Source organism: Rhopilema esculentum, chromosome 11 (assembly GCF_057945365.1).
Source record: "Rhopilema esculentum isolate cy_ngs chromosome 11, ASM5794536v1, whole genome shotgun sequence".
NCBI lineage: Eukaryota > Metazoa > Cnidaria > Scyphozoa > Rhizostomeae > Rhizostomatidae > Rhopilema > Rhopilema esculentum.
In genome coordinates this window covers 2375034-2391626 of record NC_142825.1, presented here as the reverse complement: position 1 = coordinate 2391626, position 16593 = coordinate 2375034, and the positions used below count along the sequence as shown (strand labels likewise).

Sequence of the window (16593 nt, the reverse complement as noted above, 5' to 3'; positions counted from 1 at the left end):
CTGCGATGGTATGGGCCCCTGTGAGGGTGTGGGCCCCTGTGAGGGTATGGGCCCCTGTGAGGGTTTGGGCTTCTGCGATGGTATGGGCCTCTGCTAGAGCAAGATAAAACACAGAACGGTCGTTCTCCGTTTTAACTTGGTAAGAGCTTACCGTTCGATATGTCGCTTTGTAAATAGATCGTACTGAATTTTATAGATTATTTAATGCTATTTTTACAATAGCGAAAACACACGAATTAAGACTAACATAAAGCAATTTCAAGGATTGCGTAAGACAGATTACTTTCTGCAAAATATAACTTGTATACTTCTTTTAGGGGAACCAAATTTTAATCAAATTCTTGAATTGTGTAGTATTTTGGGCTGCCTTTATTGATTCTTGGAGTGAATCTTATTTTCCATTGTTATGAACAGTTGAACGATTGCTGCCTTTGGTGAAATCTCATCTATCGATATTCTCTATTTACATTTTTCAAAATTGAAGGTATTTATTCCAAGCAGAAGGGTCTACTTCCAGAGAGATTCCTTTCCCAGGGGCATCCCTGTTTGTTACGGGGCTGCACCACTGGTTTGAGCTTCCTATTGTCTTGAAACACCAAAGTTTGAAGCCCGTTCAATTTTAAAAGGAAGAGGGCCCCAAACAATAGCGGGAAGCGATTCCTCAAAAACAATACTTGAACGATATGAATTCGTGAAAGCTGCAATGCTGTGTGTATGAATCCTGAAAAAGAACAAGGCCAGAGCAGCTGAAAACGTTGCTAGGACTGACACTTAAGGCCGTCTCCTATCATGGGCTGTTCTGGGGCCCTCTTCTCGGATGACGACACTCGGGTCACATTAGAAGCTCGATCCAGTCTTTTATAGATCAGTGGGCTGCACGTTCAATGTAGCATGTGCTCGCTTTCCTCCATGTGCAAAAAATAAAGACATTGGCAGGATTCTTTTATCTTGTGTACAATGGAGTTTGTTAATTATGCATAATGGCACATAGCTTTCCATTTATAATCATCTAATTTGTTATTTATGCTACATATTACACGTTTTAGGACCTGTTTGTACGAGCTTTGTTGTTTTAGCTCATGGGAAGGCAGATGGGATGGAATCGCCGCATTTTTACAAGTAAATTTAAATCACACCACTTTACTCCACCTAGTACACGTCATTTTTTCATCTTGGAATGTGAACGCGTGCGCATAAAAAAGACCCGCAAATTCAGCGTTCGCATTGCAGTGGCAAATTACATCGCAATAGGCAGGGGCTTGTTTAACATAAAAACTATGGGGCGATTGCCCCTCTAACACCAGTGACTTTCCATTGTTCAATGACATAGGGTATAGTCTTCTACTGTGGATAAGCAAAGACTTCCTAGCCCACCCTCATCTTATTACCCTTCAAAAAGACTATACCAATACGTCGAATGATTATAAATGATTATAAGACCATAGGGTGGCTCTTCATCTGGTCGTTAAATACTACACGATGTAAAATTAGAGATTAAAATAGTTTAAATACAAGAAATGTAAATTGGAATTAAAAGTTAGGTTCTTCTCTTTATGAATCAAACTAAAAGTCTCTTTTTTGCTCCAGTAAGAAAATATTCTTTAGGTTTTGATTAGAATTCGGTTTTCGTTTCTGAATTTCTTATCGCATTTGGCATCTTGTTAAAAATTTCAGCTGCACTGTTCCTCGAAATTTTTGACTTTGTTGTAGTTGCAATTTGTGGTGCAGAGTTTGATCTCAGATGTTTACTGTTTTCTTTTAATGATATGTCAATATATGCTGGTTTGTTATGATCTGTTATATAATTAAAAGCCAGCTTCACAAGGTGCCATTCTCGTCTCTCTTTCATAGGTAACCAGCCTAATGATATGATATCCTTTTCTTTAACGTAACGGCCTAGAACAAAACTTGCAGCTGCATTCTCCACCTTTTGTAGTCGTTCTTGTAGTCTTAATGAAAGAGGATGAAATACGACATCGGCATAATCCATTTTGGATAATATTAGCAACTCATCAACTTGCTTTAACAAGCTACTTGCAGGATGCGATAAGGATCACACTAGCCCTAGATTAATCGTTTCCCACTATAATCGCAAGATGAATGTCGTCTCTCACCGCATGGGCCATAACGTGAGATAATTTGCGAATAATTTGAGGGTCTCACATTAGAGGAAGTGATGATAATTAAAGGCCAGGGAGTCTATAGCGAAGCCCCAACAAGGGAAAAAGGAAGGGGAAGAGAGGGAGGAAACATCAAGCTTGTTAGTTTGAGTCTTCAATAGAAACAGGTTTTAAGATTCTAGAAAGCAGGAATGACAGCGCATTCCTAATTTTGCAAGATCTAAGGAGGAGGGATAAGTTCTGGGACAGAGTTCGTAAATTTGGCGAAGAGACTTGGAAAGGATGAGCATTGGAAGAGTGTCTGGTATTGCCTAAATTTCTCAGGGGACCAGGGATCACATCTCTGGTCTCCTGAGAGCAATGTCAGTGGTAAGATCTCTAAAAATTAGCGAGATCAGCGACACATACACAGAGATTTAGGAGCACCATCCCAAAGATGGAAGCAGTAAACCAAGAAAGGATGGATTTGAGACTTGTGAATGCACAAATTCAACTTACAGAGAAATACACGAATTCAACTTATAGCCTCATTTTGGAAAACTCTTCAAACAATTTTGAACAAAATTTTGACCCCAGGTTCGGATTTAGAGCAAGAATTTTAGTCTACTTTAAAGTTTTCATTATGTCATTGTCCTCGATATTGATTTTATGACGACATAAAGATGAAAATTTTATAAGCGATTTGGCCGTGATTAGCAACTAAGGGGGTAAAGTTTCACCCGGAGATTTTGCTGTGGGAGATTTAACTAACTAAACAAACTTCATTTCTCCGTTAAATCTAAAATACAAGCACAAACAATATGAAATTGTGAAAATGAAGTTGAAATGTCCAAATCAGCGCCATCCATAGAAACAAGGAGGAAAGTAAGGGTTGCGTTTGCGTGAAATGACAGCCTGTATAACGAGATTGTCTTTATTCCGCTTCTCAATTATTGGCGAAAAGAAAGTGGAGAGAGGTTCTAGGCTTGCAGTTGCAGTACCGTCGGGACGAAATTCATATTAGGGGGGGGGGGGGGGCTGCCATTGTTTTTCTTCTCATTCATTACACTGTCATAAAGGAAGCATACTACAGCTTGACAATTATTGGGGGGCTCCAGCCCCCCTCCCCCTCGGTACCGACCGGGCCTGAGTTGTATAAATATTGTTAGCAGATTCTTTCTTGTGAAGTCAACACGGTTTGCTAATTCTGGTCCCGTTATAATTTCGCTCTAGTGGCATTGCGAATGATTTTCAATTTCATTTCATTCAACAACATTAACCGCAATACAATATAGTTGCGAAAGAGTAAAGCGCTTTGGTAAATCATAAGTAGCTATTGATACTCTTGTTAAGCATTGAAATTGTTTAAAAACATTTAGAATCCATTATCGGAAACTGAAGTACAGAAATCATATAAATAATGAATTCAATAATGAATGGAGCGAGAAAAAAGAGGGAAGACAACGTAACCATGAAGAGCCAAATAGTGGTTCGAGCACTCTTTTCCAGAAAAACACAATTCATGAAAATGTTCAAGTGCTTTTCTTCTCCATCTTAAGTGCAACTCTAGATTTTGTTTTGCTCAGGAGCGAGAGTGCTACATAGAGAATTGTTCGTACCTGAGTACCTGTGGAACTTGATTGTCAAAATTTCAAGCCCCAGACCAGGGAACTTCCTGGGAGGGGGGGCGGGGGTGGCTAAAGCCAGAAACTGTAACATTCTATATTTCTCCAATTTGGGGGGAGGCTTAACCCAATTCTTGCCTCGGTCTTCCAAAATTTTCCACCCTAAATTTCAGAAAACTGAAAAATACTGAAGATGAGCTTTCGTTGCCCTTATGAAAACTAAAAGTGGACAAAAAGCTCTGGGACCAACTCAAAGCTGACGTTTACAGACACTCTCCCTTGCCACCTTCCAATAAAGATGCAAAAACAATTTTTAAGCTTTTTCTATAAATTTGTTGTGTTTTGAATTGTAATTTACGTCTGCCACGAACCCATGCCCCCCCCCCCCTAAACAAAGAGCCTCCGACGAAAGTGGGCGAGGGCCATAGCCCCACTTTTTTGCAAAACAATAGAGCTTTTCTCAAGATCTTTTATATTTCTCCCCACTTTTTAATCTGTGTTGGAGCCTATGGAGCAGTATATGGAAGGTTAAAAATGGAATGAACTTGGAGCGCCTAACGCTGGTCTAAGGCACAACATGAATCCGGGAGAGGTTCCTTTACAAATCCAACCCTTTCCGCCCGGTTCATTTCCTGTCCGGTCTGACGTCTGCGTTGTCATGCAGCAGCAGCAACCAAGTGCGAGAAATAATAAGCAACAAACGGAGGAGCCTGTGATAAAAAAATTGTTTTAAGTGCTCCGTGTTTATCCAAGAAAGAATGGGTGCGGAAATGTAGCCAGAGACCATTTCAATCGTGTCAAGGGCGAAGTAAAACATCTTCTGTTAACTTAACGCCTTCATAATAACGAAAGTAAAGCGGTGAGGTGCGATTCGTGTGCCCAATGCCAGCTACATTGTGCGCTTGTTTCTGTTGCACTACGAAGCCTCGTAAAAAGAATCAACCGGAAAAAGACAGCAATTTGGACAAATTTCCAAGGTAACACTAGAAATCGTGGCCTGTTATGTCTGAAAATGTTATGTTTTGTTAAGAACCTTTTCTGATTGTTTCAATGAAGTCTAATGCTAACGGAATATTGATTATGAAGAGGTTTTTTGACAGGCAGGCCACCGAATTACAGTATTTCCTGGCAGGGCTCACGACCTTGTTCGAACGAAACGATGATCTGCCAACATTTCATTTATTAACTTTGCGGATCACGCTGGCTAATGACGAAAAACTTTTTCAATTTGATTGTGATCGTTGTTCATGTGTTCGTCTGCTTCTGAATCGATCTAGATTCGTAACTTTTTTATTATCACGTCACGAGAGCACAGAACCCTTTCGAAGGTGAACGAGGGCTAGCAGACTTTTCAACATCAGTTTGAAAAACAACAGATAACTTTGGGAATTTAGGCACAAACTTTATGTTTACAAGTAAATCTCACAGTGTGCTTTGTGCGCATTTTCATTGTTTGTGGTTAGGATCATTTTATTTGAATAAAGACATCATTAAACGGAGATAGGAACAATATTTACCTTAAAACACAGGTTCTAACGTTTGATCACAAAAACTGGATCACTGCTTTATAAACCTGAAAATACAGAATTCAGGTCTAGAATTGCACTGCCCTGCGCCAGTAAAATTTTCCCCAAAATTTAGCAAGTTTATCTCATATATTTTTCTTTTTCAATATACTACCAGCATAAAAACATAATGCCACTCCTGTGTCAACAGTGCATAGCTTCATGGTATGATGCTGCCCAAAAAGAGCTTGCCAAGCTGATATCGAAAATCTTGCAAATTTATTTATACAGAGAAAGATTCAACTCTCTTCAGTATACATTTTGACACACAACTGCATTCTAAGCCTTTGGCCAAGAAAGAAAAGGTTGATATTTTGCCAACCCACAAGTTTTCTAACTTTGAAACCACAATGTTTCTGCCATTTTCTGGAATTTTTTCCTGATGCTTGTGGGATCATGATGCGTTATTCTATCTTCTAATCTCTTACTAGTGCATATAAGCACAAATCATAAATATCACCACAAAAATTTAGAAAATATTTGCTTAACCAAGCCTTAACATGAAGTTAGTCTTGATTTTCCCCGGATCCGTTAGACTATTTTTAATTTTCACCAGTGCAAAGATAATGCTAGAACTGGAATAAAATTTGGATGAAATTTACAAAGCTGATTAGAACTTACAGGAATTTAGAAATTATTTTTAATGAGTATGGCCTTAAAAATTGGCTTTCCTTTAGTTTAAGTTCCCGAAATTGGCAAAAGAAATAATTTTGCTATTGTCAAATAAATTGGTTTTAAGAGTGAAAAAGGAATTATCAAGACCATAGAATGTCATGGCATGGGCAAACTAATAGATTTAAGAATGAACTTAAGAATAAGAACATTGACAAACTTAAGAATTTCCTGTAAAAATGGAATATATGTACAAACCTCATGACCTTTGGTTTATACCCTGAAGTAGTTCATAATTGAACCAAAAAAGGTTTAAGTGCTTCTAATGGAAGTATAGATATAGTCTGTGGGTTGTGGTCTGTGGATTATTGATGCTGTGGTGTTGAGTTCAGCCTGGGTGTATTCAAATATATTGAAGTGTGCATACAGAGCATACGCTAAAACTATAGAAAAGAGGTTTCATGACAGTGTACTTTAATATATAGAAGCAGGTTGGTTTTTTCCAGAATATCAGTTGAGAACCACGCCTTTTCTTTTTAAGAAAAGAGCAAAAGTGTATTTTCTTTAACAATAAATGTCAAATGGATCAAGGGTGGTTGCCATTTTAATCATGAAGTTAGAAAAGGCTCTAGGGGTTGAGGGGGAGAGGTTCCAGGGACAGAGATGCATGTATTTTCAAAGCATTTTTCGCTAGCAATCTTGGTGCAAGTAAAATTATGACAACTTTTAAGAAAAAACATCTTCAGCCAAAAAGTTGCTTGCTTTGTCAATATCCTTTTGCTTCATGTAGGACATAGATTGATTTTTAGTTCCAAAGGTACATTGTTGGTTCATGTTTTTGTGTTTTCAACTCATTAGAATTACCATACTATTTAAGACGAGAGGAAGTGCCAGCACCAGGGCATCATACTGGCCTTGTAGGAGGAGAAAGGGGTCAGAAAATGAAAAGTTAGGGTGTCTTTGCATAAGGGTGGCTTTCAAGCTCCCATTGGATGATATGATTTGACTCAGTGGAAATACTCCATGGAAACTTTATTGGTAGTTGAATTAATAAAAAAGATATCAGAAACATCATATGCTATATTTATTAACCTTTTGCTCCTATTGACCTGGTTCAATACTTTTTCATTGCTTCTACATGAACTGCATGGTAAGAAAATTAATGGAAGCATTTTGATATAGACTTAGGGCCTTTTGGTGTACTAGCCAGAAGCAGCTGCCCCTCCAACCTCTGTGACATTTCTTTGTTTAAGCAATAGTTTGAGGCCCTTTTTATATGAACAAAGCATTAACACCTAACTGTGGATAGAATAAGTTACTATTAATCTATGAATAAGCCTCCTGGATGCTTTATTAGACTCGGATTAATGGTGATGCTTCTTTTTATACTCTGAAAAGATCTTTCTGACATTGCCTTGTCATAGTTTCTATTGTGAATTCATATTACAAAGATACTGATACTGTTGGATATTGTTAAAGTGCAAAGCAAAAGCATGTGATAAATTGTACATTGCATGTGTAATGAGTTATATTGTTATTCAAAGTTATTGAACTATCAACCAGCGTTAAACCTGGTCACTAGATCTCTGTATTTCCTGACCAAGGAATGATTTTGTGTGATCACGTTGAGAGGAAAGACCAGGGAACTGCCCAATGACCATAGCTTTCCAGTGTTCTAAAACCTCTTTTCAAAACTAGATTGCCAAAAATAAATGTACAGCAAGAATACATGTTTGGTGTAAAGGCAAAATTCTGAACTTGCGAAGGAAAATACCATTTGAGAAGGAAGGAAAGAATTATGCATTAACATCGTAGGTGAAAGAAAATTTATAAAGGTATTAAGAATTTTATACCATTAAAATGGTCTTCCTCATTTTCTACTCTTGGGGGAGGGGCTATGTTGGGTTTGCAACTCTGCAGTGTCAACCCTATTTATGTGTGCAGCCTATTGATTTGGCAATTGATTTTCTGTGAATTGCAACTTCAGCATGAAGTGTGTTTTGTGTCTTTCCATGTAAGTTGTGAAAGGTTTACGGCTTTAAGGAAACAACTTGGAAATAATTTAATCAAAACATAGAATCAATAGGTGTTGAATGAGGTTTGAACCATTGCAACAGTGAAAGAGAGTGAGAGCGATAAGAACTTGTCACAAGTTTCTTCTAGCAATGTTTCCCCTATGAGCAAGAAAGTTGGCTTTTGTGTCACAGCACATTTTGCCATCCTATTCTGTTGTGGGTTTTGGCCGATTTTTTGGATGGTTTTGAGGCTTTTGCACCTCCCTATATTAGGCCCCTCTCTTTGTATGACTGCATTTAATAATATTAAAACATGCAAATAAACGAATATGCTGTTTTAAACTTGAAGTCATATTAATTTCCAGAGAGGATGAGTATGCTGCACCTTCAATACCTTACGGCACCCTGTATGTCTATGGGTAGGTGTTACATTTATTTCTTTATATATTAAGCTGTAGCAAGAACTAAAAACACTGTGAAGCATGTTACTTTGAGTAAGGCTAGCACACTTGACTTGTCTTGTTGTAGCATTTAAATGACTGTCTCAACTAAAGCAATTCGCTGTTCCTTTTCTCCTTGTTCTCGCTTAGGGAACCATGTGAACTACAATCAATGGTTAATATATTGGGAATTTTGCAGATTTCTTTGGATACCTCACCTTACTTGTACTTGCTATCATAAAGGCATATTTTGCTCTTGACAAAGACATAAATGAATTACCATTTCGCTGTCAATATATTGAAAGAATAATTCAAGGATAATTTTTCAAGGATCTTTTGATCATTCATTCAGAAGCCAAAATAAGATTTAGTATGTATTGAAGGGAGTCTAATACTTTAAAGGGCGTGTGTCTTGAACATGATTGGCTGATGCAGTGCAATTATATCTTTTGTTTAGTACAAAGCATGGAATCGAGGGTGAATTTTTGCGGCAGTAAAAATTGATTAAAAAAATGAAAAGTCACGAAACAATTGAATTCCACGCCAAGCGCTTTTGTTTTATTAGCCAACTGCTAATGCGACATATGCCGTTTAAATGCGATGGACCAATTCGAGCCAATTTGAAGTATTGTGCAGCTAAAGAGTAACGAACAATATAATTAGGGCGAATTATTATGCTTTGCTTATTCAGAAGTTTTAAGGGGTAGAAATACAACAAATTCATGTTTTGGCAGCAGCAGAGGTTGACGAAAGATGATAATCAGTTCCAAATCTGGTTATTCCAATCTTTCCTTATTCTTGTTGCAAATTGGCCCAATAATGGCGGGTTTCCACAATGAGGTTTCAATTTTAGATGATTTAGCTAGTAATCTTTCTAAATTGGAGAATCTTTTGTCGACCATTTTACAGATATAACGGACAACTTCCTTTACAAAACCGAGGACGATACAAGACATATTTTAAGTTGGAACAAAGATCGATGGCAAACGGTGTTTCTGTCGCCAGCGAATGCCCTTTGAACTCTGATGAAGCAAAAGCGGTTAGTAGTTAACTATTGATTCTCGTGTCACATCTCAGTACAACATTTCATTAGCGTTTTGTAGGTTATAACTACATATACAATAGCGCAGTGTCAGGGCTTCTCTCTTTCTAGAGGCTGACGTGTGTAGGCTGGGATGGGAGGGGGCTTATGGAACATTTCTTCTAACTATTTTTTTGAAACGTTTTGCGTATGCTCACATTTATTTCGTAATATTTCTGAGTATCCCTGTTGAATCCTTCTTATACTCCTACTTAACAGATTTTTTTTGTTATTGTCAGGATTGTCAGAAGCATGCGTATATAGGAGGGGGCTTCAGCCCCCAGTCATTTCTGAAAAATTTCTTTCACTGTGTCTTGTTTGAGTAAATAGTGAACCCTATCACTCATTAAAAGCATGTCAAATTGCTAAGAGCTGAGCCTAAGAATTGCTTATTCTTAGTCTCAATTCTCTGTGTTATGTTTTGTGTTAAGTCTTTTTCAATTTCCTCGTAGTTACCGGACACAGCCTACCGCTGTACTTTTAACGGACCTGCTACAAAAAATGTAGCAATTCACGAAATAGACAAAAACACTGACATGTTTCAAATCGGAAGGTCTGCGGAAAACCAAATCGATTTTATTGTCATGGACACTGTGTCCGGTGAAGAGAATATATCGGACAAGTTTGCATCTAGAAGCACGATATCGCGATTTGCATGTCGGGTAAATGTGGAGAGAAATCCTCCGCATTCGGTGAAGGTTTTGGCCGCTGCTTTTGATGGAAAGAACCACATATCTCTTGGGGTAAGACTGCTTTGTCAGCTGTTATGGTCAATTTTACCGTTGTACGGAAAGCTTATTTAAAATGCAAAATGAACTTTTTAAGATTAGCTTTAAATATCACAAAAGATCACCTTGTCTATCAAAGTGACTTTTGTAGCGAATAAAGCTGATTCTGCGTTAATGATGTGTTAATGCTGCGTCAGTTGTGAATTCTTCTAAGATTTTTCACATTTTCCAGGAGAACCTTCCGCAATGGAAACGGGAAGATGGTAGCAGTGACGGCTTGACAACGAACGGGGTCCTTTTGATGCACCAGAAGGGAGACTGGAGCAAACAGATGAAGCCTGGGATATGGCGGGAGGTGTCTGTGGCGGGAGATGTCTACTCACTGAGGCAAACACGGTCTGCTAAAGAAAAAGGACAGCGGATAGTGAGTTGCTATTTCTTTAAATGAGCACAGTATAAACATTATTCTAAAAGTGACCCCGGTCGCCTAAGCAATCTGGACTGCTCCGCTCTGTCTTTGAATTTTTACCGTTAATGATTTTTGTTAGAGATTGTAGTCTAGTGGTTCACCAGCATCTGCTAATTTTAGGTTTTTATTCTCAGTTGTTCGTCATTTAGTTGTATACTGTGGTTGCTGCCGGATATAGCGCCCTATTCATTCTACCCTGGGACTCGAAGGAAATACAAGATATACTTTTCTCGACCTGCGTGAATGCTGCGTCAGTTTGGTTTTAATGTTTGCTTTTTTCGAAGCCACCTTTCGCGACCTCTTTGGCTCTTATTCTCTATATCATAAAATGGTAATAATATACTTTTATCCCTACTAACTCCAAGCACTCTTTTCAACACGAACACGTTTTTACCGGACATTTCATCATTGTCCTAAGAATCTCGTAAAGACGGTATTGACCTTTGTATCATCAACTTGATGACTTCAAAATGAGAATCTCCTTACTAGATGACCTGAAATGTCCTGAAATGATATTTATAAATTGTTAATGGTAAAAACCAGGATTGTAGACGGATTTCTTTATTTCTAAATATGTTTGTATTTTCTCGTAGACAACAGATAATAACACGTTAAAAGACGGGACAATGGTTGATCTTTGTGGCGTCGTCCTTCTGTTCAGGACTGTTGAAGGCCTTGAGAAGGCACCGGTAAATGATGTTTTAAGCTTCACTTGACTCTGCATAATTTAAGATTCTTACGAGTATAGTGTCCTTCTGAGCAATGTCTTTTCCGGCACGTTCTGAATTCGGAAACCCGATGATCGGAACAGGTTTGTTTTTCTTCTGCTTCTACTTCTTTTTCTTATCCTTTTTCTTCTTGTTTTTCTTCTTTACCTTCTTCTTCTTTTTCTCCCACTTCTCTTACATTTTCTTCTACTTCTTTTTCTTCTTTGTCTTTTTCTTATTCTTTGTTCTCACTCTATTCTTTGTTTTCTGTCACCCATCTTGTCTAATATCTTCACTTATCCTCCTTTTCAACGATAAAATTCCAGGAATCCTGTTCTCCATCCTTATCTGTGTTCTTCCAAAAACAGCACGTGCCAATAGCTTACTGCATATTTCAGCCAATGAGAGTTAAAGTGATCAATGATTATCATCAAGACAAAGTGCTTTACGTTGATGTTGGAATAAAGAGAAATTATCACATTCAATATGATGCTAGCATTGATTTTCCCTAGTCTTGTTAGAATGGCCAAAAAGCTCAATTTATTATGTCCAGGGATGGATGAGCATCATGTCTTTATATGAAAAGATTTCTGCAAAGATTTGGCAACATAGCGTTGCTCGAGGGGCAAATCACCCCCAAGAAAATCCCGTACACCTTTTGTGAAAATCCTATTGTTTTATCTGAAAATCCCCATAAATCCTTTTGTTTTAGGGAAAATCTCGTACGCTATTTGCAATAGTGAATTGCCCCTCGGCGTTGCTAGTTATGTAACGGTTTTGATCACACAGTTGAATATATATCCTTATTTATCGCCAGTAGCTACCAAATGATAATAAATCTAGCTGTAGTAGTACCATTACAATTATCGATTATTCAAGAATTCTTGAAAAAGCTTTTCAATACAAACAACCTAACTTGTGGTGTTATTAATTAGACCTGTAGACTGTACATAAGTTTTCTGTTTAGGGAAATCGTCGCCAAAGTTTGTTTTCCTTCTTCATTTGCACCAAAGTTTTCGCTTACAGCTGTGCTATTTTCTCCTAATCTTGTTAAACATCTTTTAGCAGTTATCAACAGACCACTGTTTTGACTTGAGTCGATGAATGCCCGTTGATTTCTCTTGCATTGCAGACTGTCGAGGAGTTAATCAAGAAGCGCGACGATATAAATGCCAAGAGACCGCAATGTCCAGTGGGTCTCATGACCATTAGGTTCCCATCCAATCAAGTCAACCAAAAGGTACTATAAAGTATCAAAATTGTTATTTGCTTGTTTATCTTGTTGTATTGGACATTCAATGTTAGCAACATCAGGCCCTTGAATTTACGTTATTTCCCAGCATGCAATTACGTGCAATCCAATTTCACACATCCTCTTTACATAAAAATATTTTTGTAAGAAATCGATTCTCAAAGCGGGTTAATAATCAAAGACGCGTGACAGATTTAAAAAAGGCTTAAGCTTGAAATAGACATGTGTTTGCTTATTATCTTTTGTCTTGCTCCCCTGAGTCAAACAACGCTGTATATTAACTCCCTAGTCAATAACTAACAATCGAATGTGTGATGTTTTCAGGGCTTGATAAACTCCGTCCAAGAGAAGGCAAGGCGATTAGAGTATTCTATTGTACTTGACAGTTTCATGTGAGCGGTCTTACTAGAACGAATTAAAAAACTGAGCTTTTTTAAACGACTTGGCTTTATATCTGTCGTGTGTTATTTTGAACAAGTTCAGAACGAGCTGAGACTGGGGTGCTGTAAAATGTAATTTCGAACAAAGTTTATTTACATGAGCATCCCAGTTATTGGCACGACCTGTCGAATTCCCCCGCAACAAAGAAAATGAAATTCTTTTCAGGTGGCAAAGTGGTGAAAACGAAACTATTAGAACTGATGAAACGCAAAATTGTGCATTTCCGATTTTTCTAAACTGTTTAACTTACGTCCCGGCAATTCAAGAACAACTTAAGAACAATCCAGTCTCGCATTACTGATAATATTAGGAACCGCCTATCTGAAACTCAATTTGCTGATTGTTAAAGAAATGGGTATAATAAGCCTCTGAAAACCAAGACCGCGAAATCGCTTGTTGTGAAATTGAAAACATTGGAACTTGTCCATCAATGTGACATGAAGCAATGAAGTTGTGTATGTCAAAGAATCTCTGTTTCAGCTTTTCGTCGAAGTTAACTAGAGAAGGCGCTTCCGCCGCCATCTTTGAGTCCAGTTGCAGTGTATCTTTTCACTGAGCTGTGTTGTATCTATTTTTGTTACATAATGGCTCTGGTATATAGCTAACTTGCATCATCAAACATTGCTCGTCGTGTGATTGCCGCTTTGATGCTTGGAAAATTAATGAATTTCCTGAACCAAGTGTTTTGTACCAAAATCCATCCATTTACCAAAAAAAGCCTAAATCATTATTTTCATTTCCTTTGTATAAACGTTAATTCTCTTGGATTCCAGTACATTTTATAGGTTTATATGTCGCTAGATTTTGCATCGTGTCTCTTATTTTCTTGAAAGCAAATCGACATGCATGCGATTCCACATGTCTACATCAGCTGTGGTCACGTGCATGGCTACCATTCCTGGGGGAAAACACATGCACCAAGCGAGAGACTAGAGGAAAGTGAAAGAACTTGTCCCATTTGCCGAGAGGTATTTCTTTGGTATTTCGATAAATTTACCGGATACCCGATAAATCTACCTGGTACAGCTAGCATGGTAGAACCTGTGATTTTCTGAAATTGGCTGAATTGGTTCTTATTTAATAAAATTGTTTCAAAAAAGCAGGCTAAATAGGCTCTTGAATTGGTTCTTAAATTATGTCAAAACAACAATCAAAGTAAATAAGTATAATTTATATTTGTAATTTCTTCCAAATATTGCATGTCATGTCTGAGTTGAACTTGGATCAGCTAGCTATGGTGAGTCAACTACAGTACGGCTGGTTGATGTTAAAGGTTTCAAGATATAACATTAAGACGTAATAGGTGTGTCTGGGTACCCATTGTGGTGGAGAATAGCTTGGTTGTTTCCGTTAGCATTGCGATAGAACAATTGAAAAGAATGGGCCTCAACATAGATCCTTGTGGTACTACGAACTGTCAAATGTTTGCTTAATCTCTTTGAGTTGAGTAAGCGGTGTCATACAACTCCACCGAATAATGAAAATTTTGATATTTCACTTTCCATTCAGGCCGGACAGTTCATTCCTTTAAAGTTTGGTATGGAGCCTGCATTCTATGTTGATAACGGACCCCTCACCCATGCATTTTGCCCTTGCGGACACGTGACATCGGAAGCAACTGCACGTTATTGGTCACAGGTCCCATTACCATATGGAAAAGACGAGTTTAGGTCTGCCTGCCCGTTTTGTGCGAAACCTTTGGAAGGCGAAGACGGGTATGTCAAGTTGATAATCCAAACAGAGTAGAGATGGCGAAACCTGTGTAACCCCTTGCACTGTTTAAAACAGATGTAATGATCCTGTCGTTACACGAGCCTGCTTTAGAAATTGTAGGAACATAATTGCATACAAGGTTTATTATTCTTAGAAAGATAGCAGAACATAGTTTGGAGTTTTGGTACATCGAACTGGCAGTTGTCGATGACTGGTGTCGTTGACTGGTGCGAATCGGTTAGTTTGTCTGATAGCCATCCTACTAATTGAGTTGATATGTAGCAATAACAGCATTTGAAGAGTTCTAAGCCAACCTTTTGTTGTAATGGCAGCCAGTTAATGTTCCAAACACGAAAATTTAAACTATTCGCTTGAAGGAACAGTGCTGTGGCTGTTTGTGTGTTGACTTTTTATCTCCTCCTCCGGCGTGTTTTGCTCTGTCTATAGCATGTCACTCCATCTGTTTGATAAAATTGAACCAATGCTGCTAAAACCGACAGTCCGTTGTATTTTATGGCTTTTCGCAGCAAACATGCGCAGGTATCTTCTTTCATTTTTTCCTATGGTTGGCACTTCGTTATACCGCCATGTATGGACTTATTTGCCTTAGTATTTATGCATTCAGGTAGTGATTATTAATACTTTAAGTCAGTTTCATGCGTACCCGGTAGAGAATACTAGTATGTTGCTTGCTAATCAACAATGTCCTTGTGACTACAAGGAATTTGTTCCACGCAGAACTCAACGATATGGCTGTAAATAGACCCATATTATCACCTTGATGTCATGGAGCTTGAAATCTCCGATTCGTTTTTCTCGCTTATCGGTTTAATCATCTGAGGTGGAATGATAAACAAACGCTACTGTAGGCAGTTTTCAATCACTTACCACCCCACATACCCCTCCCCTTCCCCTCCTACCCAAACGAATACAACTACAATGCCTGCCAAAAGTACTTGGAACACCCAGCAATTTACGCTGCATTTGATATCTTTCATTCCTTTCATGAAAAAGAATTGCTACTTCCGCCCCCTTCCCCCTAAAACAATGTTGATGATTTAGAGAAATATCATAAAAGTAGCGCAAAAGAAAGTGCTTCCTAAAATCCTAACCCGTTTGATAGTAAACCAACATTGTTCTGTAGAGGAGAGGGGGATGATTGATTTCGACCTTGGAAATTGATGTCAGTGTTCCAAGACTTTTGGCAGGCATTGTAGCTAGTGCTAAATTTTATAAGATTCCTTACAGTGTTGGCTACGTTGAACCGTCCTTAAAACCGTTTTATAAATCTTCCTTCTCAAAGCATGTCTGCTGTGCTTGCTAGTCAATGATCTAAGGCTTTTGCTTTGGGCAGCATCCGTGGCCCAGTAGTGCTTTTATAGCGTTTGTAGTGTGTAGAAGCTCTCAAGTCTTGTAGAATGTCTTGCTAATATTTTTTAGATAACGCCAAAATTCCGACCATCGTTGTTATAAAACGACACTGCTTTTTGAAGCATAAATGGATATTTATCAATAAGTGCACCATAAAAAGATATCGAACTTCTGCTCGCTAAATGTAATTTAATGCGTATGCCCCTGGCAATTTGTTTCTTTCATCATATCATGTATCATTTAAACTTATTTGAAACAGTTTTAAGAATCCAAATTGGATAGTAGTTGGTGATTATTTTGATAATATCTCTTATCTGTTTCCTTGCTATTGTAAGATTTTCCATGCTTCTTGTGCCTCAAGCTTATCTTTCGCAGTCCAATGCAATAATGCCTAGTAAATTTTAACCAGCCTGTTTTGAAACTTGCCAAAAGCAACTGCGGCACTGCGAAGTCATTCCGACCATTGAGACAAGTA

At 38.1% G+C, this 16593-nt stretch overlaps 1 protein-coding gene across 1 annotated transcript; it reads left to right on the top strand.

The window, feature by feature from the left end:
* Window positions 1–4417: 4417 nt before the first annotated feature.
* Window positions 4418–16446, top strand: LOC135693311 (E3 ubiquitin-protein ligase pellino homolog 2). The gene is made up of 9 exons (XM_065211752.2): window positions 4418–4701; window positions 8282–8335; window positions 9266–9395; window positions 9890–10180; window positions 10398–10589; window positions 11228–11323; window positions 12474–12581; window positions 13868–14002; window positions 14544–16446. Exons 1-9 carry the CDS (start codon window positions 4607–4609, stop codon window positions 14778–14780), a joined length of 1338 nt encoding a protein of 445 aa, XP_065067824.1. The 5' UTR covers window positions 4418–4606; the 3' UTR covers window positions 14781–16446.
* Window positions 16447–16593: the final 147 nt, after the last annotated feature.